Here is a 23,816-nt window from a genome sequence, read left to right as displayed (position 1 = left end):
TCATTATATCAAATGATACTAGGAAGGTGATTGAGATCCCATGTCAGTTAGGGATGGAACAAAGCATTCTTTATAAGGATGTGGAAACTTCTCTCTAGCAGATGCGTTTTAAAAACTTTGAGAGGAAGCCTGAAAGGAAAAGCCCAAATAAGACAATATCGGCTACCAGTGGACTTGAGTTGTTACAAATAATAGTATAAAGTTTGAAACTTGGATATTGATGGAAACATCGATGTTCGAGTTTATAGAAATGTCAATAAAAATACAGCCGTAAAGTTTATATTATTCCTAAGCTTACATGGCTAATAGCTACGTTTGTTTTTTTAGCTTAAAAATATGTAGGGGTGAGTTTCGAACCTTTAATCTATTGGATGAGCATGTATTTTTTTTTATCTTATGAAAATTTGAATTTTTCGTTTATTTTTAAGTTATACCTTTATATCGTAAGAGTCATTAAACTCTAAAAAATAACAATAAATCACTCTCGAATGTTCTAAGTTTGGGTCGGTATTTTTATTTTACTAATAATAACGATTAAGACTAAATTGATGGCTAATCACATGGTTGGTGAGTAATGTATGCAATGGGGATTATAATTATAGATTAACATGTGTTGATACTTGCTATAATTATTTATTTTTACCTAAAATATCCTTAGATCTAAACCAATCCGACAAGTATCATCACACTTCGAACCTAGGCAGCTTTTAGTGAGCACAATCTCATGGCTCAAACATGGTCGCATGTCTTAAGAGGAAGAATCTTTTGCTATCACAAACAAAGAGACAAAGAGACAGGACAAGATCTATATAAGATCAAGGTTATGAAATAATTTAGGCCAATTTGATAAAGATTTTGTCTTAGCATTCAATTAAGGACGGTATAAGCTTCAATCATTCAATTTAAGTGGTTACGCAAGAGGTAAGATTGCCGGAAAAATTTAGGGGGAAAATTCTAATATAGTGAAGTACCTCCACATAGATTGATACGAACTTTGAGAAATGAATCAAGCCAATCTCGAAAATAAGATAAAATGTCGGCTAAGGCCAACTAGCTAAGTGGTCTTACTATTGGCTTGGTCGAAAGACTTGTCTTATGTATGATGACATATTGCCCAGTGGCCCTTGCACGTGTCATGTATGTTTATATGATATTATGATGTGTTATGATGATACTATGATGTTATGCTGATGTAATTCGATATGATATTATGATGTGTTGTGATGATGCTATGATGTTATGCTGATGCAATTCGATATGATATTATGATGTGTTATAATAATGCTATGATGTTAAGATGATGTAAGTTGATATGACATTAGGATGTATTATGATGATGTTATGATATGTGATGATACGATGTACTATGATGATATGACACACTAAAATGATTATGCATTATGACATGATGACATAAGATGTATGATGAAGATATGACATAATATGATGATATCTCACATTACGATGTGTGCATGTATGAGATGTCATGTTGCATTATGATGAAGAGTTTTCTGATACACAACTCCTAAATGATGATATAAATGATGAGTGCAAGAAGGATTATGCATGCATGTTACCTAAAGTAACATGTGAAGGATGTGTGGGGTTGTATCACACGAATGATTTAAAATGAAAACGGTAGTTTGTATCACATGTGAAGAATGTGTGAGGTTATATCACATGAATGATTTAAGATGAAAACTATAAGGACCTCATGCATAATATATGTTCATTTACATCGGGTTACTTATCCTTTTATGACGATGAGTACAAATGCGTACATTATGATGATGATGGTCATCATCATGCCTTGCATGATACTCGAGGGTTTACTGTACCTCCAGAAGTCTAGCTATAGCCAACTAGCCCAACTATAATGGGGTCAGGAAGTGTATGAACCGCTTAGTGAACTTGTGCTCGCATGTGTGTGTCGTGTGCAGGGAAGTACTTCAGTCCAAATTTTCTGGACTAGAGGCCACGTCTATATGATGGTTTTAAACAATAGGTCCCCATCATAATTGCATGATTGCATGTGTTTACATTCTTTGACTCCAATAATGGGATCACCGAGTATTTCTTAAAATACTCCACGCATGTGCTACTTTTATATTTCAAGTAAAGGCAAGACACCCTTAAACGATTATTAGCGGCATCGCAATTAAAGACCATGACACATGCATAGGTTAGCCACATTTAATTTCGTAGATCTTAAGTTAGTATAAGACATCGCTGTTTTTATATTTATTTATGTTTATTTTAATATTTTCCTTTGTATTATTTTAAGACTTTTTTCTTAAACACGTAAGTCCATGACATTGTTTTACGAAGTTATTTTAAATGGATATTTTCACACATGTTACGTCATGCATACAAGAGAGACTTTAAGTTAGTAGAAAACTAGGGTCGTTATTATTTAATTTTAAATAATTAACCGTTGCTAAAATAAATTTTAGTAAATAAGTAATTCATTTATTTAATAATTTTTTTTGTTACAATAAATTAAACGTATATTTTAAAATATATATCATTGATTTATTACCATTAAATGATTAATTATAATAATATTATAAACTAAGAACAATTAATTAATTAAGTTTATTCAAAATAAAATAAAATAAAATAAAATATATTTTTTTAGTTCTCGTAATTACTTTAATTAATTTTAATTCGATAATTCATTATTTTTATTGGGATTTACAGGTGAGTTCACATGTGAATGTAAAATATGAAATGGAGAGAGGACACTTTGACTTTTGTGAATAAGTCCAATCCCTATATGGTCCTCAATCTACTTTTCTCATACCATTTTTTCCTTTTCTATTTATTATTTTATATGTACTTTCGTTTCTTCTCCCGCTAACTTCGTTCGACTAAATTCTAAAAAATATTTATCGACTTTGGATTCTGTAATCAATACTCTGAGGATCATGTTCGGAACGAAAGCCGTTCAAAATTTCATTCATATCTTTAAATTTTTGAAAAAGTTAAGGAAAATATCTTTTGTCGTTAAGATATGAATATAAATGTTAGTACCGTGTTTAAAAAAAACTCTGAAACGTTTAAAATTTCCCTTAGTATGGTTAATGATTCGTAGATTGAAATAGATGAGAAAGAGTAAATAGGAGAAGGAGGTGAAGAGTTGTAGATCAACGGACTAGCTGTTTTCGTCTATATACTAACAGTAAGAGTGCATTAATGCAATTGAAAAGCATGATTTAAGATTGTATCATGGGGAACACATGAAGTCATGGATGCAAGTATTAGACTATGTTGCAGGGAACGCATGAAATCTCGTGCATAGGTTCAGATTGAGTTGTTCGTTGACCATTGGACCCCACAAGTCTCCTTAAGGGATAAAAACTCAAAACTCGAGACCAAGGTCCTCACTACAAAACTGAGCACAAATGGTATAGTGGTAAAATAGTATCTTATTTTAGTAGAAAAATACGGTCATTACAACAATCAACCATGATGAGGTTTGAACTCATTTTGAAATGTTAGGGTGCATGTGAGTGAGGACAAACCATGCTGGAAGAACTCGTATTGGTTTGTGGGGGATAATGTTCACTCTTAAAAGCGAGAAGTAAATAACTTGACCATGTTGTAGGGGATGCAAACAGGGCCATCAAGTGCTGAATCCAGATTCCAAATTTTGATCTGAATCATGGGCATAGGGCGTTATAGATGATATCAGAGCGGTATCTCTCTCAGTAAGATGTGGGCATAAGGCAAAAGTTGGTGGGCATGTGACACCCTAACAAAGGAGGGGTACATGAATAAACCGACATGACATCAGAATGAGAATCATTCTAAAGCTAAAATGACTAAAAAGGACTTAACTAAAATGAAAGTTACTACCTATACCAACAAATTGATTGGAACAATTCTATATTGGGTAACCTCTTGAAAATTTTCGTGATATAGTGAATGAGGACAAACCATGTTGGAAGAACTCGTGTTGGTTTATGAGGATAGTATTTACTCTTAGAAGCGAGAAGTAAGTAACGTGATCATATCGCAGGAGAATGTCAGGGCCATCAAGTATAAAATTCAAATTTTGAATCGTGAGCATGGGCCGTTACATTCTTATATATACAAGGAATCGACTCCAAACTTTAGAGCATCAAACCCACTCTCATACCTCCCGATCAACAAGCCAACACAAATTTTACGAAATTTCTCCATGGATATATATATATATACACGCTAGAAAACTAAAAATTTCAAGACACGTGCCCCTCGTACTCCTATGTGAATTCTTCACCCGACCTATGATCTATTTCCTCTTATAAGATAGACAAAGTAGTAGTAGGCTTTTCACTATCCAACATGATTTTGAATTATTAATATTCTCTATTGACAAAAAACGACCAAACTAAAAGGAAAATAAGAGCTGCCTTAGAATGTTTAAAGGAACATAAGAGCCAAAAAAGATGGAAGTCCTTTTTGTTTGAATTTAATAGCGGTTGGTAGAAAAGTAAATCCTAAAGATTTGTTTGCCTCAAGTTGTCTGTCGGCAAAAAAAAGTAGGTGATAAAGAGAATCCAGTGATTTTTGGTCGTGAATATCTGAATAGGACGAACCGCCTTGTGGTGTGCTTCGAACAAAACAATTAGAATTAGGCTCGTTAAACTGGAATGTGTATTATCCGTATAGGGGATCTTTCAATGGAGAAGATTTGTCGACGTAAGACGAAGAGAATGGTCTATCTGTTCTATTTTATTTATTGTAACAGATATCAACAAACATTATATCTGGAAAAAGCTATCTTTTTCTCGACAATGTCTTTGTCATTTGATCCAATAGTTTTTTGTTAGATAGGAACAGATTTGATAAATACTGATAACTCTCGGATGGAGTATTATAACGGAAAAATCCATTAGATAATAAACTATTGGTTCTAAGCCATCTCTAGTGATGAATCAACAACTCGAAGTGCTTTTCTTGTATATTCTTGATAAACCAACGGTTTTGGTTTAGGTATTAAATTTCATTTATTTACCTAAATTTCAATTATGCGCTTGTCATCTTATCTCTAAACTTTTGAAATTGTTTCAAATCAACCATTTCATTAGCTTTCTTGTTAAAATGGAGACAAAAATATAGTGTGACGATTAATTGTGTTATAAGAAATCAAAGAGTTTAATCACATTTAAAATGGTCTCGATTGAAGGGTAGCCCAACTTAAGAGTTAGATTTTTAGTTGAAATGGTCGGAGGTGCTACATATCGTAAAAAAAAAATTGCTCGTCGGTAAGAATCAATAATCATTTTTAATATAACAATCAATCACAAAAAAGTTTGTGTTAGAAATGTGATCTACATATCATGTTGGCTAGAACATGAGAATATCATAAATATATAACAAGTGATACCATAATTGTGGTGATTGTTGACGTTTCATTGTTTCTAACAAGTGATATTAGAATTATGCACCTAACTTAGTCATATATGTGTATAATCCCGAGTGACAAACGTAAGTGGTATACCTTGATGACGTAGCCAAGTGATCCAGATAGATAGAGTACTCAAAAAAAGAAGAAATGCTCGTTTGGATAAGGACAAACTCTCGAGAAAGCTAGAAAAGTGGAAAAAAAATAACTATTTTGGCAGATTGTTGAGATCGATATCAAAATCATATTTTGGCTAAGGAATGGAAATATCACGAGGGTATAAATGAGGAAAAACATCTTTGTTGTTATGAGGCATTTTGGTGATTCCAAATATAATAGAAAGACTTACGCACAAAGTGAACAATACCGTATCATTTTGGAGATAGATGAATAATCGGATATCCTAAATAATTTGCCACCATATTATATTTTCATTTTCTTGAACCAACACTCAGCTCATAGAACCACTTACCAGTTGAAAAAATTGAATTGTTCAAATTTAGGTATGGTGTTAGAATGGATCAAATCCACTAATAACATACCTAAGTTGAAAACCATTGCTTACATCATATTGTGTATGGTCTCACAATTTTACTATGAAAATATGAAAATAGTAGGTTGTGACTCCACATGAAGACTAAAAAGATAGGGATCTATAAGTGGCGTTCATCCAATCAAATGAGAGTCGAGAGAAATAAGTCTATGATGCAATCAAGGAGAACGATGCATCATCCAATAAACCAAGATGAGTGTGCATTAAAGCCAAGTTGAGGCATAATGAAATTTTGAGAGAACGAGGCTACATGAATGTCAAAGACAAGCTCGGAGAGAGGTAGATAGGCCTTGGGCCATAGCCTCATAAGTTGGTGTTTTGATATGAGTTTCTGCATGCGGCTCCGGAGTTAAATCTGTGTATATGAAAGATGAAAGTTCACCAAATTTTGTATCAATTGATACCCGATGAACACTCCACGAGGCTCGGGGCTATATGATCGCTCGCCAAAATAATGTTTCCTCCATAAAGATTTGAAATGCCTCAAAATATACTTTAGGGGGAGGCATGGTGTTAGCTCTCTACGACCCCTAAGCCATGTGGCCTAAGCAAGCTACCTTGTGGCACATATGTGTCACAACAAGGGCGAACGTCTCGAGTGACTTCCTTTGAAATGGATCGTTCAAGGACAGTGTTGGACAACATAGGTGTGCTGACATCGTGCCCCAGCCTATGTGAGTTTGGTATATGCACCCTCTATTCCATAAAGAGTCCGTAAATGACATGACATAAACATGAGAGAGTTCATGCCCTGATGAGAACTTAGATGAATCGATGTTCAAGATATCTTAACGAGATGAGTGTTACATTGGTCCATCCCGGTAGACATGTCCGAGCAAACTAAGATGGTTGAACTATCTTGAGATATGGTGTATGATGCATGCCCCATGTACTAGGACATAAATGAAAGGAAGAACAAAATGATTCTTCTTATATGCTATAATTTTAAGTCATGGGGACCTCATGCATTTATGTATGTCATTTGTATCTTGATACTTTTTCATTATGTTATGTTAATATGGACGCGTACCTTCGATATTTATGTTCATCGTGATATCATGTGGATTTTTTCCTCTATGATATTCAACGACAGGTCAGCACGTTTAACCTGATGTAGTGACGTCTCTTATCTAGGTAAGAAAATTAGGGGCAAGTCACAACAATTGATCTGTTTTATCCCACTTGGGCATTGGAAGACAAATGGAGGATACATTATTTTACGACTCCAATTTGGCCTCTCGATTCATTTAACTCGAATTTGATATCTTCAAACCCTTTTTGAGGTCGGTCGAATTGGCACGGGTTTGATATTTTTATACCCTTTCGAGACCAGCTAATCGGGCTCGCGTCTAATACTTTCTAACTCTTTCCTACCATTTATGACTCTTTGGGAGGTGTTTTGACATTTTCAAAGGTTTTTTTATGTTAGTATGACTAATTTTTAACTAATTTAAATTATTTAGAGTTAATTTTAGATAATTTATGTAAATTAGATATGATTATGGGACTCCTTCTAGTTAAATTTGAAGGAGCAATTTTAAGCTAGCCCAAGGGGACAAAGTGGATAACCTTAGACCAACCAAGTAAGTATCTTTATTATTGGTTTGGTTGGATTGACTATATGAAGCATGAACAGGGCGTGCCCTTTAGCTCCTAGACATACTGTGTTTTGTAATTGTTTGACATGTATTATGTTATGTTTATGTTATGATACAAGTTACGCTACCTTCTAAGTTATACCATGAGACAATTATTCTATGTTATGGATCTAGTTACGAACTCAATGTTGTATGATGCTTGAAACCTCTATATGTTATACCACATACACACTATGCTAGCATGTGACGATCCTAGATTTTTACTAACTCCATTTTATGCGGAAATAATCATTTGAAACATAATCATAAAATATTGTCATGGACTTACGTAAGTAAAATAAAACAAAAATACTCTATACTTACTGTCTATGAAATTAAATACAACTACCCTATGCATTTGTCATGGTCTTTTAAGTTGCGATGTCACCGTCATCCGTTTATTATTATTTATTCTTTATTACAATTACCCTATTCATGGTTAAGTTTAAAAAAATACCTTTTATTTACCATATAGATATACATATTTTTATTTTATCAATAGGCTCTCCAAGCACATTGAAAATCCGCTCGAGAGTCGCTCCGCCGATTGGAACACTTAGAGGAGCTCTCGTGTTAACCACTTTCATTCCTCTCGTTAGACTATCTGTAGCATTCATAGCTACAGCTCTAACCCGAATATTTCCTAATAATTGTTGTACTTCACAAGTCACATTAATTTCTTGACCAGCAGTATCTTGACCTTTAACTATCAAAGCGTTGTAAATGTTAGGCATTTTACCCGGGGGAGAAGCTACATCTAGTAGCGGACCAATGATTTGAGCGATACGTCCCAAGTTGTTTTGTTCAAGCGTAGAAACTTCAGGACCAGAAATAGTAGGATTTGTTCTCATAAAAAATGAAATATGTCTAAATTTTTTATTATTTATTCTTCAACTACTCTTAATTGTTATTTTTTAAGGATATATATTCAAATTGAGTTAGGCTATCTCTGACATATTATCTTTATTTATTTACATAGCAGATTTGAACTGGTAACACGAGGATTTTGAGTCCTCTGCTCTACTAAGTGAGCTATACCGGTCATTTCTGACACATTATCTTTATTTATTTTCATAGCAGATTTGAACCGGTAACAGGAAGCTTTGAGTCCTCTGCTCTACTAACTAAGCTATACCGACCATTTCCTTTCCGACACATTAGATGTATTTTCATATCATATTTGAACCGGTAACACGAGAATTTTGAGTCATCTGCTCTACTAAGTGAGGTATACCGGCCATTTCCTTTCCGACACATTATCTTTATTTATTTTCAGAGCAGATTTAAACCAGTAACACGAGGATTTTCAGTCCTCTGCTTTACTAAGTGAGGTATACCGGTCATTTCCTTTCCAACACATTAGACGTATTTTCAATAGCGGATTTGAACTGGTAACAGGAAGATTTTGAGTCATCTGCTCTACTAACTGAGCTATACCGACCATTTCATTCCCAACACAAATTTTAATTAAATATTTGAAAATAAATAAATAAAATTTAAGTAAATAATTCAATAATATATTTATTATTATTATTATTATTATTTTATTTAACTAATTACCTCCCCCAGATCCGACAGGCCCACAATTGGGGAAGATTACGACATCTATTGCTGCTTCGAATCCGGTGTTTATTTCTCCTTGTTTTACTCAAACGTGGTCTTGTCTGCCACCTCAGCCACCCACTTATTTATTTATTTATTTATTATTATTATTATTATTATTATTATTTTAATATTATATGGTCGACAATTTTGTATAAAATTAAATAATACTCATATTTTATGGGTCAACCCAAGCCCCATGTTTCTTCCACGTGGCCCGGGATTATCTTTTACTTCTTTTTAATGCTTTTTTATTTTTTTTTAATTTGATTGATAAATGAGAGTATTTTTATAATTAAACTATATAGATTACCATTAAATAATACATAATATTTTAACTTATTATATAGTTTAACGTCGAAAATTTAACTTATTAATCGAGTATATATATACATGTCGATATTTATATATTATAGTGTTGAAACTGAATTGATGCATGTCTCCAATAATGAAAAATTAGTCAAAACATAACGTGCTAATCTATGTCTCGAATATATAATATAGTTTATTTTATTTCTATATCTCTCTCACATGCATTGTTGCTTCTAGGCATTTTCCTTATCTCGGGTTTCTTTTTGCTTTATTCATTGTATCAATTCGATGACCACAGATTACCCTTTTTAATTTTTTTTTCTCGAGATAAAAGGAGACATTTCATAAACTTTATAATTAATATATCCTATCCTCGAGATGACTCTCTTTGTAAGAACCCAGATCCACTGCTAGCAGATATTGTCTTCTTTGGGCTTCCTCTCAAGGCTTTAAAATGCGTCTGCAAGGGGAAGGTTTCCACACCCTTATAAAGGGTGGTTTGTTCTCCTCCCCAACCAATGTGGGACATCACAATCCACCCCCCCTTCGAGGCCCAGCGTCCTCGCTGGCACTCCTTCCTTTAATCGATGTGGGACCGCCACCAAATCCACCCCCTTTGGGGCCAGCGTCCTTACTGGCACATCGCCACGTGTCTACCCCCTTCAGGGAACAGCGAGAAGGCTGGCACATCATTACACTCATTCTAATGTGATCCTAGTCCATTTACGTACATTGTCTTTGCTCGGGTGTCACAACGTTTGTAACAAGCTATAGAATGACAAAAGAACGTGAGCTAACATAGAAAATAAAGTGGGTATTGACCGTTACAGTTAGGTTATGAAATTTCCATCAATATTTTCATACATTTATGAGTTCAGTATCGACGTTCATCAGAATTTTCATTTTATCATTTGACAAAATATAAAAGAAATATAATAAAGTATGGTTAATCTATTTAAAAATAGTAAAATGGTTATTTATTAATTTTAATAATTTTAATAATTTTTGTAATTATTCAAGCATTTCTATTTTACTTGAGGAAATTATTTTAATTAAATGGAGACAAATGTTCCAAAGTCCAAGGAGATGTTATATATATATATATATATATTTATATGCCAATTTTGAATTGGTTCCTTGTTGTGCGCATCTTTTAATTATAATTTACTTATTACCAACTTATTCTTATTCCCTCTTTTCACGGGACACTAGATAATCAATTTGCAACACTTGCCCCATTTTAGGCTTCTAAATCTATTGTTAATTAGATTAATGGAAATTATGTGTTTCGTGAACGGGAGTTACATTCATTTAACTCAACGCTTGCCCCATTCCTTGTTAGGATTGATACCAGTTGTTAGCTCTGATACAAATTGTTAGAATCGCTCAACAACGCACGGACTAAGCAAAGAACAGGAGAGAGAAAATACACGGAGGAATATTGGGTAAAGGTTTTATTATGACTTCGGGTATGTACAACAAGAGAGAATACAGAGAATGAAGAGAATACATTTTGAGAGCCCTGCTCGACTCTCAGTATATATATGGTTTCAATTTGCTAAATATAGCTTCCAAAGATTTAAACGTACTAGATATAGTCTAACAAATATATCTCTATCAAAATGTTTACCAAATTTCTAACATATATATCTCTGTCATATCCAAATATTTTCCAAATATATTTCTACTAGATCTAGACATCATGCTCCATATCCCAACATTTCTTCCCTAAAATACCTCTAGCATCCTGTATCAATAATTTTCTCATGCAAAAAAAAAACATACAAACATCGAAAATCATCGAAAATCACCACGTACGGAAAACACAAGTAAAAAGAATTGATTCATTCAAGATATTTTTAAGAAAGAAAAAGAAAATCAGAATCGATTGAAAATAGCAAAAAAAAAAAAAAAATACTGTCAACGGAATTAAAAAAAGAACTGAGGACAGAAACATAGTGGTATAATAGAGAGAAAAGGAAAGTGGAAGATCGGATAAATTATTATTATTTATATGAATATAATATTATAACAAACAATATTTGAATTTAAGTTTTATTATCCAACACAATTTAAAAACAATGAAAACATGAAATTCGATTTTTATTGTAGTCGTTTTAGAGCCATATTTGACATTGTTAGTTGGATTATTAATTAAAATGTGAAATACTAATGAAAAGTGACGAATAGTGCGATAGGAAGCGAACCCCAATGACCTTTGGAGCAGCTCACGAGGATCGGGAGCTTACGTTAATTAAATTAGTGAGTACTTCAGCTAAGGGCAACCAAGTGAGTGATCTTACTGATAAGCTAGAAATTGTATGAGTTACAATTTATGATGAATGAGCTATGATGATATATGAATGGTATCGTACAATGTTGTACACTAGTATATGATGATGTATGAGTTGTGTTGTATGATGATTGCATAATATACGTATATTTCGATATATGACGTACTTGATATGCTAGATGCACTCTTGTGGGGATAAGATGGTCTGATAATTTCTAACTCAAATCTAAATAGTTACATCACAATTAGTACAATAAAAGCTGTAATTTGCTGTGATTTTCTAATATATACCTTAATAACTAACAACATCTCTCTACCCGTAAATCTACTTCTATCGCCTTCTTATCTGCTTCTATCTTTAAAAGGCATTTTTTACTCAAATCTTGATTTCTTGGTGGCGACGGATTGATCGGAGAGAGAATCGGGAGAAGGGATGAGAGGTTAAAGGAAAGAAGTGTAGGGTAAGACTTTTTTTTTTTTTTTTTAATGTAATTTTTTGAACTATATTTATTTATTTATTTGAGCTATTACGAAGCTCCTTTTCTCGGTTCAACTCAATTAAAATTTAAATTCACCTCTGATACTTCATTTAAAATCGAGGTTAGAGTCTGATCCATGGAGCCAACATAACTTAAGTATCGAAAAATTTAGTATAGAGTTATATATATATATATATATATTATAGAATGTTGGAGTTTATTTATTAATTAAAAAGTATAAAATAAAAACGTTTTAAGAATGATTGTAATTGGATCAATGTGAAACTGATCGCTGTAATTAACTATTAATTAATTAATTAATTAATTAATCAATTAATTATCATTTTTATTATTTTGGTTAACATGAGAGCCTCACATGCTTGAGAAAGCCAAAAACTACTCTGACAAAATATTATTTTTAATTTTTATTATTCTTGAAATAAGTCTTTTTTTTTTTTTTTAAGTAAGTTTATTTATTAATATTTTGAAGATTTTATCAATTATTACCCCAACTTGATAATTATTGCTGTATTTAATTAAACTAAATTAGGTATTGAATTTTTAATCTTAAATACATTGAAAACCATTTAATGAATATAATAAATATGTTTAGCACAAAATTAATGACTACATTAGATCTTCCATTTTCGCTCAATTTTTTCATTATTATGTTCCAAAATTTTAATTTTGACTCTATATTATGATACTCGAGTAATTAAGGGGTACCAGTATGTTAAATTGTCGGCCATCAAAATGTCAAATTTGAATTTTGAAACCTTATTTTAAAATTAATATTTTCGTGAATATGGGTTGAGCCGACTTTTTATATTAAAAAAATTTAAGTTTTATGAAAAATTATATTGTTTTAAACTTTAAGAAAATCCATTATATATAATTATTTAATGCGAACAAAATTTCCCCTTTTTTATTTGGATATTAAAATAATTATAACTAATTATGATGGAGTGCACGAGCATAATAAAATAATGCAATTTCATATTCATAATTTATATTATTTCTTTTCTATAAATAATATTAGTGGCTTTTGTCAAAAAGAAATTTATTATATATTAATTTTTTAAAGTTAAAAGATGGCTTCATAAAATTGGTTTAAAAGTAAAACAATTTTATTTATTTTTTATTTTTTTAAAAATTAACCTAATAATACTATTTTTTTTAATATTCATTTAGTTGATTTTTTAATTTATTTTTTACAAATAGTTTTCAAATTTTAAATTAAATTTAAAAATAAATATATACTAATTTTTTATTTTTAAAATTTAACTAGAAATTTAAATATTTACCGTGAAAACAAACCGAACAATATAGTTTCTATATTTTAAAATATTGTGAAATATTTAAATAAATTTATAACGATTCATATTAAGGATTTGGATGAAGATTCAGAATCTCGATTGCATCTTTTTGTTTTCAAGAGTGAAAACTATTCCCGAATATAGGAGCTCACCGAATATAGAAGTGTCACATGCCCACCAACTTCCGCTTTGATTCATCCTCGATGGTGTGACACAGATTCTTTTAACATGTTTTGTCCTCACTCGCATGAATTCCTAAGATGTCACCCAACATAGAATTCTTTGCTTAACCATGAAGTTCCTATGATTGAGCCACCGAAAAAGAAGGTACATCTTGTTTGTATAGACAGTGATTTTCAATTTTTCAAACCTTTCTTAGTCATCCTATTCACAGGATCATTCTCATTTATATATGGTCTCACAAAATTATCCCTTTTTCGTATATAATAACTCGGGCTTTGTTCACTTAAATTTAATTGTTTATTGGGATTATAACATAAATTTAAAAATAGTTATTTTATCTAATTTTATAAAATTTAATATTGATAGGTAGATTTTTAAATTTTTGTTACAAACTATAAAAACAAATTAATTATTTTATAATAAAAAAAAATAATAATCGTAATATTAAATTATGTAAAGGATAATAATGATGTTTGTTATCATAGTAAATCATTCTTGCACTTTTGAAACCTTTTCTTTTTAATTATATTAAGGTCAATTATTAAATAAATAAATAAATAAAAAGATAAAAAGCGTGAAATGACCTTTATGTACATATTTCAAGTTTTTTTAAAAAATACCTATTAACATTATCATACTCTTGAACGTTCTATAGAATTTAAAAATACCCTCGAACTCTTAAGAGTGTTTAAAAAAACTGACGAAGGGGATGGGTCAAACAGAGAGTCTACTGGACGGTCGGAGCAAGTGAGCGTATTATGGGGGACTGTCAAGCACATCCGACAAAGATCAAGGGGGATCTCGTTGTTGCATAGTTCAGGTCGGAGCAACACGCCATTGAACATTCAACAGGTAGTTTCACGATCGGGCATGAGTGTCTGTAAGTTGTCATTATATACTCCCATGAGTCGAAAGGCAACAAGGGAAAGAGGAGGACACTGAGCGGGATCTATTAGCAGTGAATTCCCCTTTAAGGTAAAGATTGCAATGTCGAATATCAAATAGTTTCGGGTGAAAGCGTAATTCGGGGAAGATTCATGCAAATATAAAAATAAAATAAAATAATGGAAATTAAAAAGGAAAAAGAAAGTATAGAAAAAGTATAGTTTAATGTTGTAAATAATAATTAAAGTAGAAATGAAAAAAGTAACATATATTATAATTATTATGGGGCGCTCTAGAAATTAAAAAGCAGCCGCCGGGTCCCACTCCCTACAGACAAAATCATGCATAAAGCTTACCCACCCATATCACTACACTATCAATCAACACAATATTCATATATAAATACGATATTTTTTTTAAAAAATATCCATAAAATTTAAAAGTAAAATTAACGTCGTTCATCTTTATAAAAAGAAATTTTATCGTCAATATATGAATGAAAACTGTCTATCGACAACTCATAAATTATCTACAAACCTTTTTCGTGTTACTTTAGAGAGTTCATGAGTATTTTTTAAATATAATACTAATAGTCAAAATATTTTTTTAACTTTTATTTTGCAGAGGATCACGGGCTTTTTAGAGCAAGGTTCTTTAGACTATTGTTCTCATCGAACATACCGAACTTAGTATCACCAATAGGTCTGAAAAAGTATCTAAAAATGGAAAATTGATGCAGCTCTGTGGACGGTTTGTTGAGCCTGATAGGTGGTGGTATCACACCCTTCTCAAACGAATCGTACGCGACACTCTCACCTCAGGACCTACCCTTTCCTTTGACCAACGAGTCCTTGAATTAGAAGTGATCTTCTTCTAGTTGCGAGACGAAATCTGGTAGCCAATTGCTGGCTCTGAATAACTAGCCCTGCAATCAGTTCAATTCTTCCCTAACATAATGAGGCGGGGTTGCGCGCAAGCCGAGAAGCAGCCTGGTCTCGGAGTTCTCGGAGCTGAAGATCCCTCGATTCAAACTTCGGTTGTCTAAAATCTTGTTCTTGTCTTACTAGAAATCATATAGAAATTATAGACTCGAAGGCCCTGAAAATGCTATGAGGTGTTCTTTAGGAGACGCGTTTTAAAGCATTGAGAGGAAGTTCTAAAAGATTAGCCCAAAAAGAACAATATCTACTGGCAACAAGCTTGAACCGTTACACCGAATTTAAAGATATTTTTATTAATTTAAGAAACCGAGGCTACCAACCAATCTGGTTGGTCAAGAATAATGAACTCTGTAGGACGAACTTACAATTCTTTAATTTTCTTTGGTTAGATTAGCTTGCATTGCCTCGATCAAATGTGTACCAATAAACTATTATTCCCTATCTCATATTTCATCCACTTTAAACTCTTATTATAGTATAACTTCTAAATTCATTTTTTAATGTCTATTTTCGATTCTTAATAAATTAGTAATATATAAAATATCGAGTATGGGTTTAGCATGTGTGACACTCAAGTAAAATATCGTGCTACTATAACAGTCCAAGCATACCGTTAGCAGATATTATCCGCTTTGGCCCGTTATGTATCGTCGTTAGTCTCATGATTTTAAAACACATCTGCTATAGAGAGTATTCCAAAAATGTTTTGTTTCCCTCTCCAACCAATATGGGATCTCACAATTCACCCACTTGGGGGCCCAACGTTCTCGCTAGCACACCGTCGAGTGTCTTAACTCTGATACCATTTGTAACAATTCAAGAGGTTTCCACACCCTTATAAGAAATTTTTCGTTCCCCTCTCCAACCAATATGTGATCTTACAATCCACCCACTTGGGGGCCCAACGTTCTCGCTAGCATACCGCCCAATGTCTAACTCTGATACCATTTGTGATAATTCGATAGGTTTCCAATCCACCCACTTGGGGGCCCAACGTTCTCGCTAGCACACCGCCAAGTGTCTAACTCTGATACCATTTGTAATAGTTGAAACACACCTCTAGCAAATGTTGTCTGTTTTGGCCCGTTACATATCATCGTCAGTGTCACGATTTTAAACGCATATGCTGGGGAGATGTTTCCACACCCTCATAAGGAATGTTTAGTTTCCCTCTCCAACCAATGTGAGATCTCACAATCCACCCCTCTTGGGTGCCCAACATCCTCGTTCACACATCCCGAATGTCTAGCTATAATACCATTTGTAATAGCTTAAGCACACCTCTAGTAGATATTGTCCGCTTTGGCCCATTACGTATCACCATCAACCTCACGATTCCAAAACGCGTCTACTAGGGAGAATCTCATAGTTACTCTATAGGGATAGTTTTCATTTTTAAAAGCGACAAATAAGTAACGTGATCATGTTATAAGGTAATACTAGAACTATTAGGTACCGAATCCTGATCTAGATCTGGAGGTAAAAACCCAAAATAATTTTTTAAAAGAAAAAGTATATACTATTTAAATCATATATAAATATAATTTTTCATTAAAATTAATTAATTGGGGTTGGTGGATTATGATGTCTCTCTCACTTACCTTGTCCTAAGCATTGATGACAGCCCATTTGACTATTCAAATTTGGATCCTTTTATATATAGATATATATATATATATATAATATTGAGATTAAAATAGTGAAATTACCATAATGGGTCGAGTGATGAAATGGTAAATTTTTGAAGCTATAAAAGGGAGTGTTTAGGCATTGCATTAGAACTCACAACCAAACCAAAGATGGGGAAAAGAGGTTCCTCAATGGCCTCTTTGGCGGTTGCCATTTTGGCAACATTGCTCTCTTTAACCTTCCCTTCTAATGCTAATGAGTATCTCTACTCTTCCCCTCCTCCTCCGACTCCCGTTTATCACTACAAATCCCCGCCCCCGCCTCCTCCTCCGCACAAGAAGCCTTACCATCCGCCTTACCACTACAAATCTCCTCCTCCACCGCCGCCCGTGTACAAATATAAGTCACCTCCACCACCTCCACCGTACAAGAAACCATATCACCCACCTTATCACTACAAGTCTCCGCCACCTCCTCCACCTGTTTACAAGTATAAGTCTCCCCCTCCTCCACCACCGTACAAAAAACCGTACCACCCTCCGACACCCATTTACAAATATAAGTCTCCTCCACCACCGGTTTACAAGTACAAGTCGCCTCCTCCTCCGCCACCTTATAAGAAGCCGTACCACCCGCCTACACCAATTTATAAGTACAAATCTCCACCACCACCGTACAAGAAGCCCTACCACCCACCTACACCGGTTTACAAGTACAAATCTCCACCACCACCGGTGTACAAATATAAGTCACCACCTCCACCACCACCATACAAGAAGCCATACCACCCTCCCACACCCGTTTACAAGTACAAGTCTCCACCACCACCCGTCTATAAATATAAGTCACCACCTCCACCACCACCGTACAAGAAGCCGTACCACCCTCCCACACCAATTTACAAGTACAAATCTCCACCACCACCCGTCTACAAATACAAGTCACCACCTCCGCCGCCACCATACAAAAAGCCATACCACCCACCAACACCGATATACAAGTACAAATCCCCACCACCACCGGTCTACAAATATAAATCCCCACCTCCACCACCACCGTACAAGAAGCCATACCACCCACCAACACCAATTTACAAGTACAAGTCTCCACCACCACCTGTCTATAAATACAAGTCACCGCCTCCACCACCACCGTACAAGAAGCCATACCACCCACCAACACCGATTTACAAGTACAAGTCTCCACCACCACCCGTCTACAAATACAAGTCCCCGCCTCCACCACCACCCTACAAGAAGCCATATCACCCACCAACGCCAATTTACAAGTACAAATCTCCACCACCACCCGTGTACAAATACAAGTCTCCTCCACCACCACCACCGCACAAAAAGCCCTACCACCCACCATACCACTACAAGTCTCCTCCACCACCACCACCGATCAGACCCTATCACCCACCTCCAACCCCAGTGAAGCCATACCACCCACCACCCGTCTACCACTACAAATCTCCCCCGCCACCACCACCGGTCTACATGTACACATCGCCCCCACCACCTCACTACTAAACACTAATCTCATCAAGGTACAAACCATACAATCAAACAATCTTTCCTTAATTTTGATAACTTTAATGAAACATTAATCAAACGAATCTTTACTGTCATTTGTAGGAAGCAAAAGGAGGCTGTCAGCAAATAAATGGCACGTCGATAAGCGTTAAGAATTGGAACAGGGAAGCGTGGAGGGTTGTTGTCGTCGTTGCTGCTACTTGAGCTTCATAACCGTTGAATTTGTTGTTGTTTTAGGGTTTGTCTTGTTTTTTTTCTTTTCCATGTCATTTTATTAGTTGTAATGCACTCTATATTAAAAATATGTGCTTCAAAAATCAGAGGTTGCTCATTTCCCAATAAAAAAAGGTCTGTTTTTTTTTTTAATTTTGTTGTGAGGGCCCACATTTTTTGTTATTTATTTATTGACCCCTCTTTGGATTCTCTTTTGCTTTTTGGCTCAATTATTTACTGCCCTTTTTTTGTCACATGTCTACCATAACTAAGGCTATTGCAATTGTACTTTAATTCAACTACACCTAAGTTATATAATTGGGACTTAGTTGTGCAAAATTCATAAATGTGAGGATTTAATTGTAATTAATTTAGTGGATAGTTCGAAGTTTATGGTTTAAAGTCTAAAAGAACCACGACGATAATGATAATAATGGTGGAAAAACGTTTTTTTTTTTTAAATAGATCGAACCTATTATTACTGAAATGATTTGAATATCGAGTAATCGGCGTAAAAAAAAATATAAGATTCATATTTATTTATTTTTTTTCGTTAATTTCTATGAAAATTTGCTTTTTAGTTTAAAAATATAGGGTAGGTGTGTTCAAATGACTCAATGGGTTGTCAAGAACGTATAGGAGGTAAGATGCGCAGTTGGTCAGATCTAGTATGGATCGTACATGGACGGTAGTTGGAGTTGGCGACTCTCTTAGGGTTCCCTCATCTGGGATCCTTGGGAAGAGGATCAAGTTGGCTCTTGTGAACTGCTTGATGCACTATCTCCCTTCAACCCTTTGAGCGAAATGCGGCAAAAGGAAGGAAAATCCATGGACCGACCCCATCGTCTCCACCCTGTAGGAACTACGAAATCTCCCTAAGGATACCTTCGATATCCAAGGGTCGCGGACTGACCATAGAACCCTGTTCAATAAGTGGAACGTAGAACCAACCAGACCTATCGATCCCAAACCATAAAGTTGAGGTTGGATTTTATTTTTGGGTTGGGTTAGGTTGAATTTTTTAAAAACAAAAAACCTCGGTTAGTTCCCAGGTTGACATTTTTTTTTTTTTGTCGGGTCAATTGGACCCACTCAAAAATAGGGTTACAATCCAACCCTACTTTTAAGATTATTACGAAAATTAAGAATATTTAACATTTGTAACCAATGTTAACGATAGATTGTAACTTGCCAATATTTGATATTTGAGATTGACGAGATTTTAATTATTAATAAAACATATATGGTAAATAAGTAGAATTTTTAAAGTAATTTTAACCCGACAACGTGGGTTGGGTTGGATTGTGTAAGATCTCATATCGGTTAGAGAGGAAAACAAAGCGTTTCTTGTAAGAGTGTGGAAACCACTCTCTAGTGGATGCGTTTTAAAATTCTGACGGGAAGTCCGAAAGTGAAATCTCAAAGAAGACAATATTTATTTCGTCGGCACTCAATCAACCCAAAGTTTTAGGCTGATCTACGAATTTTTTTCAACCCAATTGGCGTACACTTTTAATATAGTGAAGAGATCTAATTCTCCCACCTCAAAAAAAAAACGAGTAGATATCTCAATTACTATATTACCCTCAAGTGAGGTCACGTTTTTTAGATTTACTATAATCATTTAATAATAATTTTGTGTATGAAATAAAATATTTAAATGAAATATTTGAAACGATATAGATAACTATATACACTGTATACATTAAAACATGCGATGCTGATAGTAAAGTTTCTTTAAGAACTGTCGATAGTGACAAGACAATACAATAAACAATGGATTAATAAATAAGATCCATGATTTAAATACCTACCCCTCATTTTAATATAATAAATTTTCTATATTCTTCAAATAATACATAAAACTATTCTCATTAGATTTGTTTTGATGAGCACTACAATTTTGATAGAGGAATCGAAACCAATCATACACGAAATCAAGCATATATTGTCTTTTTTGGGCTTTCCTGACTTTTCCTCGAGTTTTTTAAAACATGTTGTTAGGGAGAGGTCAACCGATGTGGGATTTCACAACTCACCCCCTTCAAGGTCTAGCGTCCTCACTTGTTCTTCTCCCCAACCGATGTGGGATTTCACAACTCACACCCTTTGGAGCCCAATGTCCTTGCTGACACTCGTTCCTTTCTCCAATCGATGTGGGATCCCACCAAATCCACCCCCCTTGGGGGTCCAGCGTCCTTGCTGGCACATCGCCTCGTGTCCACCCCCCTTTGGGGTTCAGCCTCCTTGCTGGCTCATCGTCTGGTGTCTGACTTTAATACCATTTCTGAACTTTCTCTCAAGGTTCTTAAAATGTCTTTGGTAGGGAGAGGTTTCCACACCCTTAAATGATGTTTCGTTCTTCTCCCCAACCGTTTTGCTTGTCAATCATATCACATATCATTCATGTTGTACATATATTACATCATAACTTATCATATCTTTGCACGTATTAATTCACATCATGCACATATCATACCATATCATATATCATAATAGTCACATAACACACCATAACATTTCATCACAATATATCATATCATAAAAATATCATATCGTAAACATATCAATTCATCGCATACACCATAATATTCACGGATCATATCATACAAATATCATTTCTAACAGTTTACATATACAAGCATATGACACATGCGAAACCATGGACATATGTCATCATTCAACATACAATTATAACCAAACCAACGGTAGGGCTCCTTACTTGGTTGACCTAAGTTGGTTGAGTTAGGCCGAAACTACTATGACTCCTTGATGCTAGCGTTACTTAATGCAGCTCTCTGAAATTTAATTTTGACTAAGAAGTCCAATAATCATAAATTAGAACTACAGTGTAAATTGACTCACCTAATTTTGCATTAAAATAATTTTAAACCTACTCTAAATAATTTAAATTGATTAAGCTTAATTAGGTATAAAAACGGACCCCTATTAATTTAAATTAACTGAGCCTAATTATGCATAAATAATTTAAACCTGATTCCTAAAATTTATGTGGCCAAAAGATAGTCATACTAAGTTTAAATGCTTCCGAACAATTGAAACTAGAAAGAAAGAGTATGAGCGTGTCAGACCCAAGCTAGATCAGCCAAAATGCTGATATTGAACCGTCAGAAAGTGTATTCTCCAACTTGCTTTGAACTATTCAAGTGAGATGCTAAAATGAGGTGAAGAACTTGGGATGTGTGATAACTTTTTTTTTTTTAGTTTTCTAATTTTGGGGCTATTACACAAATAACTCAAACCAAACTAACCCAAAAAATTATATTTGGGTTGAACTTATTATATTTAATAAGATATGTTTGAGCCGAAAACATTTACGATCCAAACAATTGAGTTTGGTTTATAAAAATGCTCTAATCCAATTCAATTCATAAACGTTCTGTTTATGAAACTCTAGGGTTTAACCGGATACAACTTCATTTTTTTGTTTCTTACCCAACTTCTTCAAACTAAGAATAATGATGTATGGCATAATCAAAGCATCATACAAGCATGTCAGAGGAAACTCATATTTGGAACAAAGAAGTGAATGAAGATAGATATTGAAAATGAGGAAGCAAAAAAGATGGGTAGCTTTGTTGTTGGGAGTATTTGAGGAATATGCCCAAGGAAACAAAGATGGGTAACAAAAATGGAGTTAGGAGCTCACATGCAAAGGGTTTGTTTCAAGGAGAAATGATGATATGAGGGCAAAGAACAAGTACACTTTTGGTTTTGCGTCTGAAACACTCTTTGGGACCAAACATCGTGAATCATTGAACATGTCGACTTGAATAAATACTTTCATACAACTTGTCAGTCCAAAAGGCTGCTACCTTGTTTCTCAATATGTTTCTTGTTTATTTTTCTGATCCCTTCTATATTGCTAAAATATTATTAACTTTTGTCAATTATCTTTAAGATATTCATTTTTATAATGTATACTACGTACCTAACTTTCCATGGCCATTCCAACATCATGTCATCTCTACGAGAATGCTTTACCTTTACCTAAAGCATAAGGGTAGCACGTGACTTGAATATTTTTAAAAAATACACAGTAAGTAATTTCACGGTTGGGTCAAGTGATGCAAACACATACATACATAATGAAATCTATCCTTTAAAACAACATAGCATGACCTTGAGATCTTTCGTGTCTAGTTAGAGTTGATACCCCTTAGGCCTGGCTTGTGGGGCTAAATGCGCTTACGCCCGACTGTACACCACAAAGGGAAAGGTTCACATGATATCATGGTGAATATAGATATTGAAGGTATGTGGCTATACTAATATAGCATAATAGGAAAGTACCCTGATGCATATGATATACATATACGCATGAGGTCCCCATAACTTAAAATCATAGCATATAATAAGAATCATTTTGTTCTTCCTTTCATTCATGTCAGAGTACACATGAGTTATGTACGCATAATACTCATCATGGATTTCACATGCATCATCATTAGTATAGTAATAATCTATAACATGGCTTTACATGACATAACATACATAGCATTTCATATCATACATATCATGGCATAATAGGACATCACATACGTACATAGCATGACATCGTAGGTCATCACATAACATACATAGCATAGCATAACATTCCTAATTATGACACATGCAAGGACGGCGGGGCATGCGTCATCATACAATATACAATTCTTCCAACCAACCAACACTAGAACCACTTACTTGTTTGTCCTTGATTGGAGTCCCTAAATATTTTTAAGTTGGTTAGAGACTGTCTTTCAATGTCTAATTTTACTTATACAGACCGATGATACAACAATAGGATATATCAACGGATTTGAGGTTGAATTAGACTTTGTGG

At 34.0% G+C, this 23,816-nt stretch overlaps 1 protein-coding gene across 1 annotated transcript; it reads left to right on the top strand.

Moving 5' to 3' along the window:
- The first annotated feature begins 17,365 nt into the window (after nucleotides 1-17,365).
- LOC111443109 (extensin-like) lies at nucleotides 17,366-19,061 on the top strand. Its single transcript, XM_023080754.1, has 2 exons — nucleotides 17,366-18,771; nucleotides 18,860-19,061. The coding sequence occupies exon 1, from the start codon at nucleotides 17,393-17,395 to the stop codon at nucleotides 18,752-18,754; it is 1,362 nt and encodes a 453-aa protein (XP_022936522.1). The 5' UTR covers nucleotides 17,366-17,392; the 3' UTR covers nucleotides 18,755-18,771; nucleotides 18,860-19,061.
- The last annotated feature ends 4,755 nt before the right edge of the window (nucleotides 19,062-23,816 follow it).

Source organism: Cucurbita moschata, unplaced genomic scaffold, assembly GCF_002738365.1.
Source record: "Cucurbita moschata cultivar Rifu unplaced genomic scaffold, Cmos_1.0 Cmo_Scf00005, whole genome shotgun sequence".
Lineage (NCBI taxonomy): Eukaryota > Viridiplantae > Streptophyta > Magnoliopsida > Cucurbitales > Cucurbitaceae > Cucurbita > Cucurbita moschata.
The sequence above is the reverse complement of the archived record's forward strand: the minus strand, read 5'-3'. Positions and strand labels throughout refer to the sequence as shown.